The 18,749-nt window shown below is 34.7% G+C and overlaps 2 protein-coding genes and 1 long non-coding RNA gene across 4 annotated transcripts in view; all 3 read right to left on the bottom strand.

Moving 5' to 3' along the window:
* Nucleotides 1–351: 351 nt before the first annotated feature.
* Nucleotides 352–1,556, bottom strand: LOC113474706. The gene is made up of 3 exons (XR_003396392.1): nucleotides 1,450–1,556; nucleotides 1,041–1,170; nucleotides 352–502 (listed from the first exon to the last, which is right to left on the bottom strand). It is a non-coding gene; the product is annotated as an uncharacterized LOC113474706 (long non-coding RNA).
* A 1,528-nt stretch (nucleotides 1,557–3,084) lies between these two features.
* Nucleotides 3,085–5,262, bottom strand: LOC113474734. The gene is made up of 4 exons (XM_026837006.1): nucleotides 5,033–5,262; nucleotides 4,314–4,355; nucleotides 4,100–4,258; nucleotides 3,085–3,327 (listed from the first exon to the last, which is right to left on the bottom strand). Exons 1-4 carry the CDS (start codon nucleotides 5,180–5,182, stop codon nucleotides 3,085–3,087), a joined length of 594 nt encoding a protein of 197 aa, XP_026692807.1. The 5' UTR covers nucleotides 5,183–5,262.
* A 2,125-nt stretch (nucleotides 5,263–7,387) lies between these two features.
* Nucleotides 7,388–18,749, bottom strand: part of LOC445795 (complement C3) — a 27,921-nt gene continuing 16,559 nt past the window's right edge. For both annotated transcript variants that reach the window (XM_026835919.1, XM_026835928.1), the window contains exons 29-46: nucleotides 18,492–18,627; nucleotides 18,079–18,151; nucleotides 17,620–17,756; nucleotides 16,952–17,036; nucleotides 16,323–16,482; nucleotides 15,782–16,023; nucleotides 14,996–15,180; nucleotides 14,005–14,150; nucleotides 13,384–13,561; nucleotides 12,614–12,759; nucleotides 11,731–11,860; nucleotides 11,048–11,202; nucleotides 10,563–10,687; nucleotides 10,074–10,184; nucleotides 9,351–9,451; nucleotides 8,860–8,972; nucleotides 8,327–8,412; nucleotides 7,388–7,699 (exon numbers count right to left, since the gene is read on the bottom strand). In XM_026835919.1, the coding sequence (XP_026691720.1) occupies nucleotides 7,471–7,699; nucleotides 8,327–8,412; nucleotides 8,860–8,972; nucleotides 9,351–9,451; nucleotides 10,074–10,184; nucleotides 10,563–10,687; nucleotides 11,048–11,202; nucleotides 11,731–11,860; nucleotides 12,614–12,759; nucleotides 13,384–13,561; nucleotides 14,005–14,150; nucleotides 14,996–15,180; nucleotides 15,782–16,023; nucleotides 16,323–16,482; nucleotides 16,952–17,036; nucleotides 17,620–17,756; nucleotides 18,079–18,151; nucleotides 18,492–18,627 (2,538 nt within the window). In that variant the 3' untranslated portion in view covers nucleotides 7,388–7,470. The remainder of the gene's footprint in view (nucleotides 7,700–8,326; nucleotides 8,413–8,859; nucleotides 8,973–9,350; nucleotides 9,452–10,073; nucleotides 10,185–10,562; nucleotides 10,688–11,047; nucleotides 11,203–11,730; nucleotides 11,861–12,613; nucleotides 12,760–13,383; nucleotides 13,562–14,004; nucleotides 14,151–14,995; nucleotides 15,181–15,781; nucleotides 16,024–16,322; nucleotides 16,483–16,951; nucleotides 17,037–17,619; nucleotides 17,757–18,078; nucleotides 18,152–18,491; nucleotides 18,628–18,749) is intronic.

Genomic DNA, 18,749 nt, shown 5'->3' with positions numbered 1-18,749 from the left:
GCATAATACAAAAGCAAATGCGAGTGTTTATCAAGTTTTTCCCTGCGGCAGAGAGTTTTATGTTGGGGTAAGATAGGACATGTTTTTGAGCACGTAAATTGTCATATACCCGCCCACCCTGAAAAGTAGTTAGCGCGCCTGCCTCTAACACAGAATAAAAGGGTTTAAGACTCGTCACTGCTACCATTCTGGGCGTATGTGTCATTGGGCAAGACACTAAAGGAAAATTGCTTAACCCAGTGATCAATAATGAGTTGTCCAAATTATCAGCCATACATCAAAAATAAAAAAAAATGAAAAAAAAATAAAAATAAAATAAAAAAAATAAAAAATCACCCACAAAGTAACATACATGGTAACTCGTGGTCGTGTATTGAGTAGGCCATGCAACAAAACACATTATCGAGATAGAAAAAGTGCAAAGCCAAAAAAGCGATAAGTTATTTTGTGACTTCCAAATTTTCTGCTGCTTCGTCGTTTATTAAGGGAAGGAAGTCATCATCTGTAAACAGATTATTATTGTATAATAAGGATAATCATAACTAATAGTTCAGTTTACGGAGGTAAACCACCGGCAAAATAGCAAGAAGTTAAATACCAGTGCTTTGTACAATTTAAACGCAAACATATCAACCTATAGTGACTCTAAAGCTGGCATGAGGTGTATGAAACAGAACACCCGTGACCCGTGGTGTTTAACGACTGTCGTTTACCGGCCACGCGAAGATAAAGTAAGTTACATTCATTCATTTATTCATTCATATACACGATGTTTCTTTAGCTATACTTTACATTTGTGTTCCGGGACTCTTAGAAATTACTTCTACAAGCGATCCATTAAAATTCAAAAAATGCGATCCAAGGGCAACTTTTATGGGAGATCCCCCAAAATAAAGAAATATAAAACTGTATCCTCACGACTCATAAACTGTTGTTAAATGTTTTAAAAATGATCAAGATATGTGGATATTTTATGCCGAGAGTGTCTCTTCTTCCCCCACCCTACTACATATTGAGCAAATATATATACAAACACTGACCTTGTACTGTTGCAGCCTTTGCTTGGTTCCAACCCCCCCACACTCTTCGCCTCCAAAAGTTTCTGCCCGCTTCAGCATCAGCCAACAACAAAGCAATAATTACAACAGCAAAGATAAGTGACTTGTTCATCTTAAAACGAAAGCAAAAATAAGGTAGTTAAAAATATATAGCATTTCCTAATATACTGCACTGTGAGGTGAGATGGGACACGTTTAGCACATAATATTAAAATATCCTAATCGTTTTTTAAACAATTAACAACGGTTTATATAGGAGTTGCGAGGTTAATTTTTTGTATTTTTTAAATGTTCTTTGTTTACTACCAAATAGAACGAGAAAATATAATGAAAAGGTGTCCAATCTCTTCCACCCTATAATATACTAAAATAGAACTACAATATTACGTACCTTTTAAAGCTTGAGCTTCTAGGAATAATACAAAGATAAGATTTTAACGAGAATATCATTTTCCGAACTTTTTTCCCTTTTGCTACACAACAGGCCGCTCTGCCGCACACGCCAACGGAAACATATGACACGTATACGTACTGCATTTTTTTATAGGATGCTTTAATTAATTTTCATCATTTTCCGTGATTTCCTTATCAGTTGCATATGGCGTAACATAAACAAATTTTTGGTAAAATATTTATTTAGTTACAAACACAAAACAGCGGCACGTGCTAAAATTTTGGCCAAAGTAAGCCAAATATTTATAGAAAAATACAAATTCTTTATAGAATTAGTCCATTGTTTGACTAATTTTTTAACTCGATGCTGATAAATTAATATTTTTTGATAGAACATCATTACCGGGGAGTTTCGAAGCTATAGAAGTCAAAGCAAATGCATAACAGTATATATATGACATAAGTTTATATAGTAGGTTGGGAAGAGACGAGACACCTTTGGTACACAACACCCAAGTATCCTGATCGTGTTTTAAACAATTATCAACGGTCTATGAGATTCGTGAGGATACGGTTTTGCAATTATTCGAAAGTTCTTTGTTTACTACCAAATAGGATGGAAAAATATAGAATGAAAACGTGTCCCATCTTCCCTCACTCCACTTTAATGCTGGTTTGGGTAAGATGGTATGTGTTTCCCCTTTTCCCTTTAACGTGGTAGTAAACAAAGAATATTTACAGAAGTGTGACCGTATTCCAATGACACCACTTTTAACCAATTATACCCCTAACTCCCAACAACCGGAGTACGTTTATAAGCGCTGTATGACGTATCACAGCAAAATTAGGTCACGATGACGTAAAAAGATGTGATAGTGGTTCGACGTCTTCACTATACGAAACTTCCTATTAAGGGGTCAAACAAAGGTCACAGGAAGAATATTCAATGACGTATACGCCACCTTCTCTGTGACGTCACAATGCGTGTATAGTAACTGATTGTTTCAGAACATTCATTAAAAATGGATAAAAATATTCATTTTTCGAGGTGGGGGTTGATTACGATGTCACGAAAGTCGATTGTCATGATAGTTCAAAAATATTTAAAATAAACAAGAAAAGGTCGCGCGTCGAATGCATGTCGGAACTGTCACGTTTGTACGTTAACGTTGTGGGGAATGGGACCTTTCATCTAAATATGAAAAGGTTGCCGACGGCCTGCGGCGGTAAGGAAATTCGTGGTAATGGAAAATGGACGTCTTAGGCGGGTGTAAGACGAAAATATATTTCATGTCGGCGTTAACGTCTTAACGTGACATTTTAAAAAATGAGTCATCAAATTTAACCTTAATTATAGGCGAAGGTATTTTAATTGATTCTCTTTCGCTAATCGGATAAATTTAATAAATTTAATAAATTTGGGAAATAATCGGGTATAATTCATATTATAATAGTGTATATATAATAATTAATGTATAATAACTACATTGTTCTATGTTACATAATAATTATTAAATGTTCTTTTTGTGAAAATCTCGACACAGTGACGTCACAATCGTATATATTACGTTAAAGCTTACGAACAAACGTCACAGTTAGGTGTACGAGAACTTTGAAAAAAAAAAAGCTAGCTTTACTTAGTTTGTGACGTCACACTTAACGGTGTGACGTCACACCGTCCAATGTGACGCTTATAAAGAAGCAAGCCTTTATGACGTCTTCGTCTTGTCGAAGAACGCGCGACCCGGGGTCGAGGGGAATAGTGACGTAACAATGCGAGAATATAATCATGAACAAACACAATACAAGATGACGGGAAAGTTCTCGAATTGATGAAACTTGTTTGGCTTTGCGTCGAGCCCTGGCATGCGACCATCTGTAAGTGGGTAGGTTTATATATTTCTGTTCAACATTGTTAATATATATAGTAAGGCGGGGGTCAGGATATTTGGATATTATGTGCTAAAGGTGTCCCATCTTCCCCTGTCCTACTATATAGTAGGGTAGGGGAAGATTGGGCACCTTCTTATTATATTTTCGTTTAAAACACGATCAGGATATTTAAATATTATGTTCTAAAGGTGTCCCATCTTTCCCCACCTGATTATATAGAAGGGATTTTATATATCCTGATCTTAAACTATTATGATTGGTTGTATAGACTCAGTTTATCTGTGTACTGTGTTGCTGTTGTTAGTTTAAGCCTAAATTAGATGCATTTATTAGTTCATTTTAGCATGGTAGAAACTGCATATGTTATAGAGTACTACAGGTTAAGATAGAACGCATTTAGCACATAATATCAAAATATCCTGAACGTGTTTTAAACAATCAACAACGGTCTATGACAGCCGTGAGGATACGATTTTATAATTCTTTGAATGTTTTTTTGTTTACCACCTAATAGGAGAACTGGAATAATAAAGCGTCCCATATTATCCCACCCTACTATATATGTCTGTTAGGCATTGTTAGTATATTAGGGTGGGTGAAGATGGGACACCTTTTCGTTCTATTTTTTCTTTTCATTTGTTAGTAAACAAAGAACATTCAAAGAATTATAAAACCGTTTCCCATCTCCTCCGCCCTACTATATGCATGCTGCAATTTTTATCTCAATTGTTTAAAAATCCTACTGTATATCTTACCATATTTATCCGCATATAATATTCCTGTAGGTGAGCAACAAACTGACGAAGCCGCTCGGACCCCCCACATGATGACGTGTAACTACGTAATAATAGGATCCCAATTCTGAGGTGTAACGCAGTTTCTTTAATATGGCTGACGTCATCGAATGTATTTTCCTGTTTAGTATATTGGTTATTATTTCTTAATTTAAACAATATTCAATTAAATTACCTGCGGCCATGGGATTTGGAAACTGCAACTGACATGCGATGTCTAAAAGGAATGTTTTATTAGAAATTTATTTGTAAATATAGAGTATAGGGTGGGAGAAGATGGGACACCTTTTATTCTATTTTCCCGTCCCGTTTGGTAGTAAACGAAGAACATTTAAAGATCTATAAAACTTAATTCTCACGACTCCAATATAGACCGTTGTTAATTGTTTAAACCACGATCAGGATATTTGTATATTTGATGGGCAACGAAAACTAAAAAATTGTATATGGATAGATATGCTTAAATGTAACCTAAAGGTACCATCAAAGTTTGACAAAACAATACGGCTTCTAAAAAAGTCGCGTAAAAAACCGCTTAAGTAAAACAATCGACCGTTTCGACAAGTTTTGAAATAGAAGCATTCAATATACCAAATCAGAAATAAAATTTGAATTTTCTTCAGTAATTTAAAAAACTACAAACCATTAAAGTTGAGTGATATTTTTCTAATGGGAAATCCCATGCATTGCGCGACGGCCATTTTTTTTACTTCAGTGGTTTTGAAACTCATTTTTTTAAAAAGCTGTTTTGTATATGATAAACTTTGATGATAGCTTTAGGTCACATTTAAGCATATCTATCAATACACAAATTTAGATTTTTCGTTGGTATGCCCCTTAAGTTTCAAAAGTGCCCCGTCCTCTCCCATCCTACTATGATAAAATATTTTTTACCGAAGTTCGTTGAATTATCCGCAGGTGGCGCCCTTGGACCAATAGCTTTCGGCGCAACCCCTCGACCCCAACGCCCCCCCTTATGCAACCCCCAGCAAATACCGCAGGTAGACTGAACATACAAAAGCATGCGATGAAATTTCTCAACATATTGCTGTAGCTTTTAACCCAACATTCATGCTTTGAATTTAAACAAATAGTTCATTTCACGTTGTTAGCTTTTACCTATATCTGAAATTATCAGAACATTTGAAATCATCCGAAAACAGTGAAAATATTATATACTAAAAGGGTGGGGTAAGTTGAGACACCTTAGTATTCTGTTTTTTTCGTTACATTTGGTAGTAAACAAAGAAAATTCACTTAATTAAAAAATCGTATCCTCACAACTTTCATATATTGTTGTTAATTGTTTAAAACACGATCAGGATACTTGGATATTCTGTGCTAAAGGTGTCCCACCTTTTCCCACCCTACTATATTACCATTGACCTATATCTGAAATTATCAGAACATTTAAATTCATCTGAAGATATCTGAAATTATTATATTAACCTTTACCTATATATATAATATTACCAGAACTGCATTCGTTTATTACGTATAAAATCACGCATTTTACATAGGCTACGCTCGGGGGAAAACTGAACATCTTTTTCCTTCTATCTCGGGCCCCAACCACACGAACGAACGCATAAATACCCAAGTCTGACATTTTAAATTTACCGAAAAAAGCATGCGAAGCTTTGACGTAGAAAAGCCCACGGCGCCGAGTGACCAGCATTATATTTGATCATGTGCAAAACCAGACGAGCAACAAATGCTTTGAATTATTAAGCTGTGGAAAGAATGTACGCGGTGTATTTTATAAATATTGTGTTGGTGTAGTAGGGTGTGGGAAGATTGGACACCTTTAGCTTATAATACCCAAATATCTTGATCGTGTTTTGAACAATTAACAACGGTTTATGAGAGTCGTGAGTATACGGTTTTGTAATTCGTTGTATTTTCTATGTTTACTTTCAAATGGGACGGGAAAACAAAATAAAAAGGTGTCCCATTTTCCCCACCTCATTATAAATAAAGTTGCACGTTTAACTTTGGTTTAATGTAAAACTTCTCTTTATAAGTCGTTTCAAGGTAGGGTTTAGGAAAGGCATCTCCCAAAGGTAAACGCGTCGTGGTTTTATTGACGTCATAATCAATCTTGGTGACGTCACAATACCAATTATTCAATAAAAAGCAATTTGGTTAAAAGCACGTGACCGACGCCTGAATTAATATTATTCGTTGTAGGGGAATCCCCAATATTCATACGATTTCTGTAACCATCTAGCGAGTAAATACATGGACGTTATTCGTTTAAAATTTGCCGTATGGTGGCGACGTCTGCAACTAATGATGGGTGTTGCTGTGACCTGTCATGCATTTCTCTGGCTTCTCTTCAGCGCATGATTCTTTCGCCTTTCAAAAAAAACGACATGCAATACGACATTACATTATTACAAGTTCTAAATCCAAAGTTCCAAAAACCTACCATGCATAGTGTCCCTACCACGGCCCGTGTCCCTACTTATATCGGGAGAGATATCAGATATCACTCACAAAGTTATTCGTGGTAACTCGTAAGCTCGCACAAGGTGTATAAACACCCGTGTTATAATGACTGCGTTTTCCGGCCACGCAAGGATAAAGTAAGTTACATTTATTTAAAAGAAATGTATGTACATTTTCTACAATGGCATCAAAATATGGCCTGCACAAAACTGCAATGGACTACAACAGATTGAAAAACTAGTCACAATGATTCCAAACAATTGTTATTAAACCGCACCGAAAACTACACCACAAACCAACGAAGAGTTGAGAAGCCAAAAACGCTTCGACAAAACGAACTTCACGAATGATTTTTACAAAGCGATTTTAAAATTCAACAATAAAAGAGGGAGAAGATGGGACACCTTTCCATTTCATTTCTTGCCCGTTTGGTAGTAAACAAAAAACTTTCAAAAATTTAATAAACCGTTTCCTCACGACTCTCATAAAGCGTTGTTAATTGTTTAAAACACGATCAGGATTTTTGGAGATTATGTGCTAAAGGTGTCCCGTCTTCCCCCACCCTACTATATGTTAAAATTATGTCACCGTAGACCCGCGCTTCTTAAAAAGCGATGTTAATTGTTAAAAACGGTCATAAATTATGGGTTTTAGGTGCTAAAGGTATCCCGGATTCCCATTTTCATAGTACTATTACGCGTGGTAACTCGCAGATACGAGGCGTATGGTCAGAACATGTGTGTTATAACGACTGCCGTTGCGCCACGCGAAGATAAACAAGTTAAATTCATTCATTCCTTCATTATGCTGCGCTTTTTGTATTAACAAACTAAAAGCAGTGTATAATAGCACCGTATAAAAAGCAGGAAACACAAATATCTTTATTTGTCACAGCCTTGCTGTACTTGATTCTTTAATCTATCCATGTTATCACAAGAAGTTTTCATTTTCATCATTTTGTCACATTTAGCTTGTCTGTTCGGGTTGCGAGGAAAATTCGGATTTTCGCACTGGAATTTTGGTAACGCAACTCGTGCGCGAATTTGCACACATTTGGAGTCCGGTATTATTCGTTCTACGGTCGTGCCTTCGCCCATTTGGTAATCATGTCTGCATAAAAATATTAAAAACAGTTTCTTGTAAAACGTCCGAAAAAAACAGCTTTATTGTAAAGAAAACAAAAACAGTTAATTGTACAGCTCTGTGCTGGCAGTGGTTAACACGTCTGCTTTTAACCAGGGGTAATAGGTTCAAGGCTTACCGCTGCTACTATTCTGGACTTATGTGTTATTGGGACAGAACAATTGATCCAAACCAGTAGTCACTTATGGCCTCGAACCCATCTCCTCTGGTCTAGAGACAAGTGCTCTAACCACTGTGGCCAGACACTGAGAACAATTAGTCTGGCACCCTGGCAAAGAGGTCAGCGCGCCTGCCTGTAACCCAGAGGTAATGGGTCCAAGGCTCGTCGCTGCTACCATTGTGGGTGTATGTGTCCTTGGGCAAGACACTTGACAGCAAATGCTCTAAATTCAGTGGTCATTAAAGAGTTGTCCAAATTCTTAACCGTACATAAAAAAATCCCCCCAAAAATAATCACCCACAAAGTAACATACATGGTAACTCGTAAGCTGGCACGAGGTGTATAAAACAGAACACTTGTGTTATAACGACTGGCTTTTCCAGCCACGAGAGGATAAAGTAAGTTACATTCATACATTCATTGTATAGTTATACCTCACATGTCCAGATCTATCCATACTGAAGTCAAGGAAATTGCTCATCAACAAAATTTTCATGTTTGGTTTCAAATATCGTTGACTCTGAGTGAGGCAAACAACATTTTTATAAAGTTTATCACTTTTTTATAAATGTTTTTTTATTTAAAGAATGAAGAGAAGGTGATCAACAGCAAAATAATAGTTGCTAAACCACTGGTCTCCTTACGCACACTTTTATTCCAATTAGAACTTTAATATGTTTAATTAAATGTTCTTTACAAAATTTCTACACTGTATCGTAACGGTCACGCCTTTTATTCAAAACATTACTTCTTTCTTTTTTATCAATAAGCGTGTTTTAACAACTGTTGTTTTACCGTTACTACCCGTCTTTTCGCTTTTGGAAACTCTTTTGTTTTTCGCTATCGTGACCGAAAAGAGGAAATAAATTTCATTCATTCACTATGGATAAAAAGTGTAAAGTATGGCTGTTGCATCCAAATGCCTGATACAAGAAAATGCATAAAAAATAACAGGGTGTTCCCAAACCTCTTCAGAACGATCAGGTCCAGCTAAAACGGGGTCTTTACATTTTTCATAACATTCTTTCCTTGTGGTAAACTGCCGAATGCGGTTACGGTCAACACTGATTTCATCATTACCTTCAAGGTAAAGACTTGTATTAACATTTTCACCAAAGAATAAATATTCTACGGGCTGTGACAAAGTGGTTAGCACATCTGTCTATAACACAGAGGTATTGGGTTCAAGACTCGTCACTGTTATCATTGTGGGCGTATGTGTCTTCGGCAAGACTCTTAACGGCAGTTGCTCTGCTTTCGTCGTCATAACCTTTTATTTTTTTAAATTTATAGGCACCTTGACACTTCAAAAGTTTGGCCCCCATGACTGTAATTAAGGATGATCATCACTGGGCCAATTTTCAGCCGAGAGCTGAGTGTCAAAAAAGGAGGCCGGATTCCAGATTTTGAGCTTGGCTCGGCACATCCCTAACTGTAAAACTATAAAGTGTTTCATACCTTCTTTAATGACCTCATCCACACGAACTGAGAAACTCGTGTACCCGGGTGTCCAAGCATCTCTTGGTTGGCTTGTTACTGTGGCAATGTAAACGTAGTTGCTGCAAAATTAAATGGCAGTTTTTAATAATAGTCTGTCATAAAATAAACAAGAAAATAGAACTCAACACAACAATTTACTAAATAAAATGCCATTTTTTGTTGCTGTTAGGCATAACATATTAATAGAAATACGTTTTCTGGTAAAAAAACTTAAATAAACAAGAAAATAGAAACGCAATAATTTACTAAATAAAAAGTCTTTTTTCACGCTGCCGCTGCCAGGCATAACATAATGATAGAAACAAGTTTTATGGTAAAAAAACTCAATTGTGCTGCAATAACATTTGGTACTACACACTAACAACTAAAAGAAATAGTTCTAGTAAAAAAAAACTGTGTTTAACTTTTTTTAATCTGTCATAAAAAGAAACTGAAGATTTAAATCTTTAATAAAAATAAATATTTTTAACTCTGACCAACCCTGGCAGGCCAGACGAAACATTGGTTTAAAAAATCTTGGTTAAATTTTTATGCATAAATATCAGTTCTTGTAAATTTTTTTGACATCAACTTTTTGCAGACTAATTTGTTTACGTATTTTTAAGAAATTTTTAATATTTTTTTTACTTTTTTTTAATTTATAATTTTAATATAATTTAATCTTTTATACAGCCAGCAAACCTTGTACAAGCTTTTCTGTACATATTCTCACACGAGCCACCCTGGCATATTAAACAGTCTTGGCCACTACTTCCAAGACAAGTTGTGTTGTGTAGTTGCTCTTCACGTGTTCTAAAAAAACAAACAAAAAAGATAGCATTAGGTCAACAAATTAACATTTTGTTGTCTATATACAACTTATGCTAATATTGTGGACATGTGTGCCATGGGCAAAATAATTGATGGCAATTACTCAAGCCCAGTGGTGACTAATGGGTTGTCCAAATTTTTAGCCATGCAAAAAACGAAAATCCCCCCAAAATAATCACTCACAAAGTAACACACATGGCAACTCGTAAGCTGGCACGAGGTGTATGAACACCCTTGTTATAACAACTGCAGTTTTCCAGCCACAAGAGGATAAAGTAACTTACATTCCTTTATACCTGTATTCCGGGCATAGGAGATTTAGGCCAGGATTGGCCCATTACCATATAAAGCAACATATACCTGCAAACAGGACATGAACCTTCAGCACATTTACACAACTCGTTTGTGTTACCGCTTGTGCACGCTTGAGTTGTTCGTAACCGGTCCACTTCACCAGGTAAGGAATAAAATATTCCACAACTTATCTAAAAATATGTATGTAGGAATTTGCAAGTGGGGAGGGAGTGTCAAAATCACAGTGTTTAGATTTATAACCATCAATTATTATAGGGGGATTTATAAGAGGGCACGAGGTGTAAAAATTACCGTATTTTTTTTTAGATTTTTAAGTTTAAATTTTTTTTGTAAGCAGGCATTAGGTACAAAAATTACGCTAAACAGTATTACTATTTGAATTATAATTTAATTACATTGAACACATTATTTAATGCGGTTTCCTATGTTTGACGACAATAAAGAATAAATAAATTTTAATACTGTCACCCCAGGTTTTGTGAAAAACTAAAAAGGTTACCCCTACATCACATTTATTCTTTATTTCTTACCGATGGCTCATAATAATCGTACACGTTAATTTTCGCTGGTTGTGGTTTTGATACCACCACAGTTTGTCGCATACGGAACGACAATGTGGTCGGTTCAGCTCCAATTCTTCTCAGATATAAAACAACTTTACTGCTCGTAATTTCATATCGGTCAACTGTACGAGACATAAAAAAAACTTTGTTAAAAAAATTCATATAATATGTTTTATATGCTCATTATGTGTTGTCAAAATTGTCAGCCATACATAAAACCATACATTTTCCATACATTTTGTATTATGTCAGCCATACATTTTGTAGGCTCATCGCTGCTACGATTGTAGACGTATGTGTTCTTGGGCAAGACACTTAAACAGCAATTGCTCTAACCCAGTGGCCACTAATGTGTTGTCAAAATTGTCAGCCATAAATAAAAACAAAATAAATTCCACAAAAATATTCACTTACAAAGTTACATATGTGGTAACTTGAAGCGGGCATAAGGTGCATGAAACAGAATAATCGTGTTTCACTATATTTATGGCTGATACTTTAGACATTCCACTGCCATTAAGCCTCTTGCCCAAGGACACATGCGCCCACAATGGTGGCAGATAAAAGCCCTAAACCCATTACCTCTGGGTTAGAGACAGACGTGAACCAGCTGTGCCAGGCGTGGGACACATTAGCTAACTTAATCTTACCCAATCCATCTACTGCCTCGGAAATTGCCATTCGCTGCAGGTCGTTTTCGACGACAGAAAATCCTGACATCAGATTAACTTCAACTATAGAAGCCTCAGCAGGGGAACCCACTTGTTTGGATATTGTTAACTAAAAAGTAATAGATGAAAAATTATAATATTTAAAATTGGGAAAGAAAACGTTTTTTTTTAATAATAGGAAAAAATCGTTTTTTTAATAATGGGAGAAAATATTTTTTTAATAATAGAGAAAAATATTTTAATAATTTGGAAAAAAAATCATATGATAAATTCTGTCAATCTAGCCCTGATTTCCGGTGTTCATGAAATTGGATGATTGTTGAAATGAGATTTTAGGATCATTGTTTAAGAAAATTAAAGGATAACATTTTGGTTCCATACCCACACACAATAACACATAAGTACTGTCAAATCTAAAAAAGAACTTTCAAAGAATTATAAAACCGTATCCTCACAACTCCTATAGACTGTTGTTAAATGTTTAAAACACGATCGGGATTTGGATACTGTGTGCTAAAGGTGTCCATCTTACCCCACAAAGCCCTCAGTAATATATATATCAAATATTTTTTTACAAAACCATATTTTCACAACTCCCGCAGACAGTTGTAAACACGATCAGGATATTTCGATAATGTGTTAAAGGTGTCCTATCTTACCCCACAGTCAGTGGCGCAGCCAGAAAAAAATAAGGAAGGGGGGTTTTAATAAAAAAACTTTCAAAAAATTGTTTTTTTTAACTTTTTTTTTAAAAATATTTTTTTTATAAATTTTTTTTTTTGGTTTAAAAGGGAGGGTCGCGACCCCCTAAACCTCCCTGGCTGCGCCACTGCCCACATTACTATATCTACCAAACATTTACCCGAAGCTTAACTGGCAATTCCTCAGCCACCCTACCATCAGGTGAAGGAACAAAATCTACTGTATGGTTGATGTTGAAATGGCAAGCACCTTCAGCAGATGATGTTCGGTAGATACATCGGTTGGAGATTATGCCTTCGCCACTTCCTGTGTTAATTTTTCATTGTATTTATTTCATATTTATTGTATTTATTTCATAATTTCATGATTAGAACTGATATTAAATAACAAAAAGAAAAAAAATATTTAAAACGAAAAGACAGAATATAACAACAAAAACAACGGTCCGTAAAACACGCTTACAGTTAAAAATATATTTACATTTAATTGGAAGAAAATACGATTAAAAAAAGTAAAAATAAATAAAAAAGAAACCCACTAAGTTAAAAGATACTTACAGTTAAAAAAATATTTACATTTAATTATAATAAAAAATGTTTGACCGCTACACCTAGCAGACAAACAACAAGCCATGTTTGATTAAAGAAATGGGTAAAAAAGATACCTACCAAGTTAAAAGACGCTTACAGTTAAAAAACATTTACATTAAATGTGAAAAAAAACACGGTCGCTACACCTAGCAGACAAAAAATAACCATTTATGCTTAAAAAAATGGGTAAAAAAGATACCTACCCAGTTAAAAGACGCTTACAGTTAAAAAACATTTACATTAAATGTGAAAAAAAACATGGTCACTACACCTAGCAGACAAACAACAAGCCATTTATGATTAAAAAAATTAAAAAAGTTTAAAAAATAATATATAATACCAGATATATGTGCTCTAATATTGCCACGTCCAATGATATGTGCTGGTACCTCTACTTCTGTACGGAAACCAACATTCTGACCATCTAAGTTCATGATATGGTCACCTGAAGGACTCCATGCTACGTTAGGCGGTCCACGCAATTGTATTCTTATATTGACGTCAGCAGATTGGGGTTGCTATGTTGGAAATGGAAATTGAATGTTAATAATTTTTTATAAATGAATGAATGTAACTTGCTTTATCATCGGTGGCCGAAAAATGACAATGATGATAAAAACACTTCTTGCCAGCCTATGAATGGGTTGGAGCAAGGTTTGAAACAAAATTGATATATAGTAGGGTGGGAAAAAATGAGACACTGTTTCATTCTATTTTCTCAGACCATTTAGCAGTTCTCAAAAAACATTTAAATAATTACATAACCATATCCTCACGACCCCTATATACCATTGGTAATTGTTTAAAACAGGATCAGGATATTGGGTACTATTTGCTTAAGGTGTCCCGTCTTACCCCAACCTACTATATGTATAATGCAATTTTCATCTCAATTGTTCAAAAAATGTTTAAAAATTTTTTTTAAGTAATAGGAAAATAAGTTAATATATTGTGTACTGACCACTTGGCTGACCCAGGCCATGTATTCAGCAAGAGCTTGTAATCCAACCACTGTGTCTTGCGTCGATCTAAAAGCACCAGCTTCGTTACGTTGACTGATCAACCATAAAGCAATAGATCTTGTGGTATCAAGGTCAGATTGTTGTACTGAACAAAAAGCAAGACACTTAACAGCAATTTTCCAAAGCAGTAGGCACTAATGAGTACTTTAAAGTCGCAGCCACACATTAAAACCAAATATTTCACACGCTAAGTAACAGGTACTTAACGACAATTGCTCCAATCCAGTGGTCACGGATGCGTTATCCAAATTATCAGTCATACATATAAAAAATTAACAAAGTCCAAAAAAATATTCACCCACAAAGTAGCATACTTAGTAACCCATAAGCTGGCACGAGGTGTATGAAACACCCAATTTCATTGCCCTAAATAAAGCAAGTTACATTCTTTCCTTCAATTAACACACATGGTTATTCATAAACCATACACAATGTACTTCTTAGCTGTAATAGGATTTCCATAAAAATAGTATTATTTAAAAATGAAAAATATCGTTGTTGCTGGCGTTTTTTATAACAATTGCCGTTGCCTCGAACAAGAATATATGAAAAAATTCAACTCTTAGTTGTAATAGGATTTCCATAAAAAATAAATACTTTCTTAAATTTCCTAAAAATAACTGAAAAATACCATTGCTGTGTCGCCGTTTTATAACAACTGCAATTGCTTTGAACAAAAATACATAAAAAGTCCAATTCTTAGCTGTAATGGGATTTCCATAAAAAAAATCTTAAATTTAAAAAAAATAAATGAAAAATACTGTTGTTGTACCTTTTTTATTTAAAAATATTAATTTTGCTGCTGTTTTATAACAATTGCCATTGCCCCAAACAAGAATTTATAAAATTCTAATTCTCATTACATTCTTAGTAATAGAGTTTCCATAAAAATTTTTGTTTTAAATTTTCCTAAAAATAAATAAAATATACCGTTGTTGTTGCTGCTTGCCAGTTTAACTTGTGCAAGGAGAGCATAAGCTGATGTTTCAACGTCTATTGCTTGTGGTCTCCTCACGTACCAATAATCGTGCGTGTCCGTCCCTTGTATATCACTGTGGCTATGGGCTTGCCAATGGACGTAGGAGTTGTCATCTAATTGTTGAAAACCGAGAAGTCTAAGAATTTAATATTCATTTAAGTTTTGTTGCCGCCGGGTGTATTTTGTGTGTTTAATTATATTTGAAAAATTTTGACTTTTTTTTAATGTATATTCAGATAACCTATAAGTGACCACTGGGTTGGAGCAATTGTCCAAGGACGCATACCCCCACAATGGTAACAGTGTCGAGACTTCTACTCACAACTGTTTGGCTAGAGGCAAAGTCTGTAGCCCAGGTGTATTATAATGAAAAAGGTGTTTTAGTTAATGTTTGCACTCACAGAACACCTAAGAATGTCTCAGCGTATATCAGATGAAGCGGCAGCTCTTTGGGATCACAAAAAAATGTCGGAATATCTATTTCACATTTTTAATATTAAGACCTTCTAATATATTGACTTTTTAACATGGCAATGGCATTGGTCACAAGAGGGCTGAGAAAAAATCTGCTGTCGTGGCGTTTAATTCGTCTAATTCGCAAATCAATAATTTTATCAACGCTTTGTACAAAAAAGTACGCCGTGATTTAAGAGGCAGATTTGTACCTATACGACAACAGGCAGAAAAATATCCAAGATGGCGGCTGCTATGACTTATGAATCGAGAAACAATATTACCTTTGATTTAACTCAATTGTAAAGGCAGAAGACTGGTCATGCAGAGCCATCGCATATGTCAATATAGAAAGTCCGTACGGTCTTTGGAAAGCTGGATGGTTGCGATTATTTCGTAAATAATTTATCGCTTTATCTCGTGACTGTTGGATCTGTTGGTTTACTCCGCTGCAATTGATTCTTTGTGCTTCAATCAGTGTAACAAGTACATAGGCTGTGAGTGAATATCGCCCTCCAACTGCACCCTTTACCAAACATAGTTTTATTTTTTATTTCTGATACAAATTTATAAAAAAAATTAATTAAAACATTTTTTTTTTTTTTTAATTTTTAATAAAAAAATTTATTCACTAAAATAAATTTTTCTTTTTTAAAATATTTTTTTAAATGTTTAAAAAAATTACATTCGTTTTAAAATGAGATATGTCAAATTATTATTATTTTAGCAACTTTTTAAAATTGTCACTAAACTACGTTGGAAAAAAATTTACTATAACATTTTTTTTGTTAATTTTTTTTGTTTATTGTTTTTTAATTTTCTCACATGCATTTCTCTGTGAATAACCGACGATCTTTCCAAGAAATAGCCTTCCTGATGTTGCTCACCTACCAACCACTGCAGTGATCGACAAACTGGGGTCAAATCCATCTCTGTGTAGTAAACCTGTGCTTGTATGAAGACTCTGTCCACGTAAGCATTTAGCCTTTTAAGAAAAAAAATGATTTATTTTTTCTTGAAATTTTCGTGCAGAAAGAAAGGGTTTTACAGCATTTAGGTTTGTAGGAAAAAATATAATTCATTTTTTCTTGAAATTTTCAAGCAGAAAGAAAAGGTTTTACAGCATTTAGCATTGTAGAAAAAAAAAATTATTTTGTCTTAAAATTTTCGCTTAGAAAGAAAAGGTTTTAGAGGTTGTCCTTGTAGGGAAAACATATGAATCTAAATTGCTTTATCCTCGCAAGTCACAAAAACGACAGTCGTTATAACACAGGTGTTTTGTTTCATACACCTCATGCCTGCTTACCAGTTACCATGAATCTAATTTTCTCTATAGTTGTTTTCATGCCGAAAGAAATTTGTTTTAAAAAATGGTACCTGTGCCAGTTAAAAATTGTTCATAACTGGCAAAAACACCCAAAGAAAAATATATGGGTAATCAAAGCAAATCTTACCAAGTGCTCGGTCTGTAATGTGAAAACACTGACCAAGCTCTCTTTCCAACTAAGTCACTTCTGTACCTCATCTGTTGGTTGAAACCTGGGAGGTTGGTCATAGTTAGGATAGTGGGTATGAATGAATGTTACTTACTTTACCCTCACGTGGCCTGAAAGCAATAGTTTTATAACACAAGTGTTCTGTTTCATACACCTTGTGCCAGCTTACAAGTCACCATGTATGTTACTTTGTTGGTGATTATTTTTTAGGAATTTTTTAAATTTTTTATATGCTGTAAGCTTGGTTTTATAGTGATGTATGCTTGTATTTGAGTGACTGCTAAAACATTTTTTTTAGATTCTATTCTCATTTCTCAAACAATATTTTTTTAAATTTTACACTTAAAAAAGTTTTAAAAAAATTAATTTAAGCCGGCACGAGGTGTATGAAACAGAACACCTGTGTTTAACGATTGTCGTTCCCCGGCCATGTGGAGATAAAGCAAATTACATTCATTCATTCTTCACTAATGTGTGCTGAGATACTTTAGTAATACCCCTAAAAAAATCCCTAAAAATGTTTCGTTTAAAGATAAAGCAGGTTCCATTCATTTAAGCATATGTGCCTGAGGTACATTAGCAATAATAAAAAAAAAAAAAAAATTAGAATTAAAAAAACTACAAACCATCCTCCATTCGTCTAATAGATTGTTCATAACGTATTGAACCAGGCGCCATTTTCCCCGTTGTAACAAGGAACATATGAGCGTATACATTTGGCCCTGTAACCAACATGTTTTGTTCCCCACATCCATAAGGTTGTCTGCACAAGATATGTGTTACATTATTTACACACAAGTCATTACTAATACTTAATTTAAATTTAGACAAACAAAGACACTACAAAATAAAAGTATTTAGAAATTAAAAAAAAATTGTATTAAAAATAAGAATTAATTTGAAAAAAAAACAAAAAAAATAATAATCACCCACAAAGTAACATTTTTTGTAACTGGTAAGCTGACACGAGGTGTTTGAAACAGAACACCCATTTTATAACGATTGTTGTTTCCGGCCATGCGAGGATAAAGCAATTTGTATTAAAATAAATAATGGGCATTATGTTATTAGCCTAATAGCCTTACCTGAAAATACTTGCAATGCTTCGAGGTTCTTGTGTAATTTGATTCACCTCAATGCTCGGCCCCATGTAACTTGCTGTAATCAAATATGAAAACATTAAATATAGTTCAGCACCCCACCAGGCTCTTAGCTTGATGAAGGTATTTTTTATGCAGTACAAAAGAAAGGGCAATCTTGGTCCAGTCACTAATTTAAATGAACGTAACTTGCTTTATCATCACATGGCCGGTAAACAACAGTCGTTACAACATTTTTTTCCAACCCGGTAGTCACTAATCCCCCACAAAGTAACATACTTGGTAACCTGTAAGCTGGCATGAGGTGTATAAAACAAAACACATGCGTTATACAAACTGTATTTTCCCACCGCGCGAGGATAAGCAAGTTACATTTATTCATTCATTAAGTTACATACCATAAGCATAAATCCAGCACTTTCTTGATTCCAGATTTATCTGCTCTGGGAAATTAAGTCCAATCTCAATGCTTTGGTTTCCTGTGCTCAGGTCTATAGGGTAGCTATTATACGTATCCTTCATTTCACCAGCTGGCTGAAAATTTAATGGATAATAATATGTTAACATGAATATATGTAATGAATGTAACTTACTTTATCCTCGCGTGTCCGGAAAACGACAGTCGCTATAACACGGGTTTAACACCTCGTGCCAGC

This window comes from Ciona intestinalis, chromosome 1, assembly GCF_000224145.3.
Source record: "Ciona intestinalis chromosome 1, KH, whole genome shotgun sequence".
Classification (NCBI taxonomy): Eukaryota; Metazoa; Chordata; class Ascidiacea; order Phlebobranchia; family Cionidae; genus Ciona; species Ciona intestinalis.
This window is presented reverse-complemented; position numbering and strand designations above follow the sequence as displayed.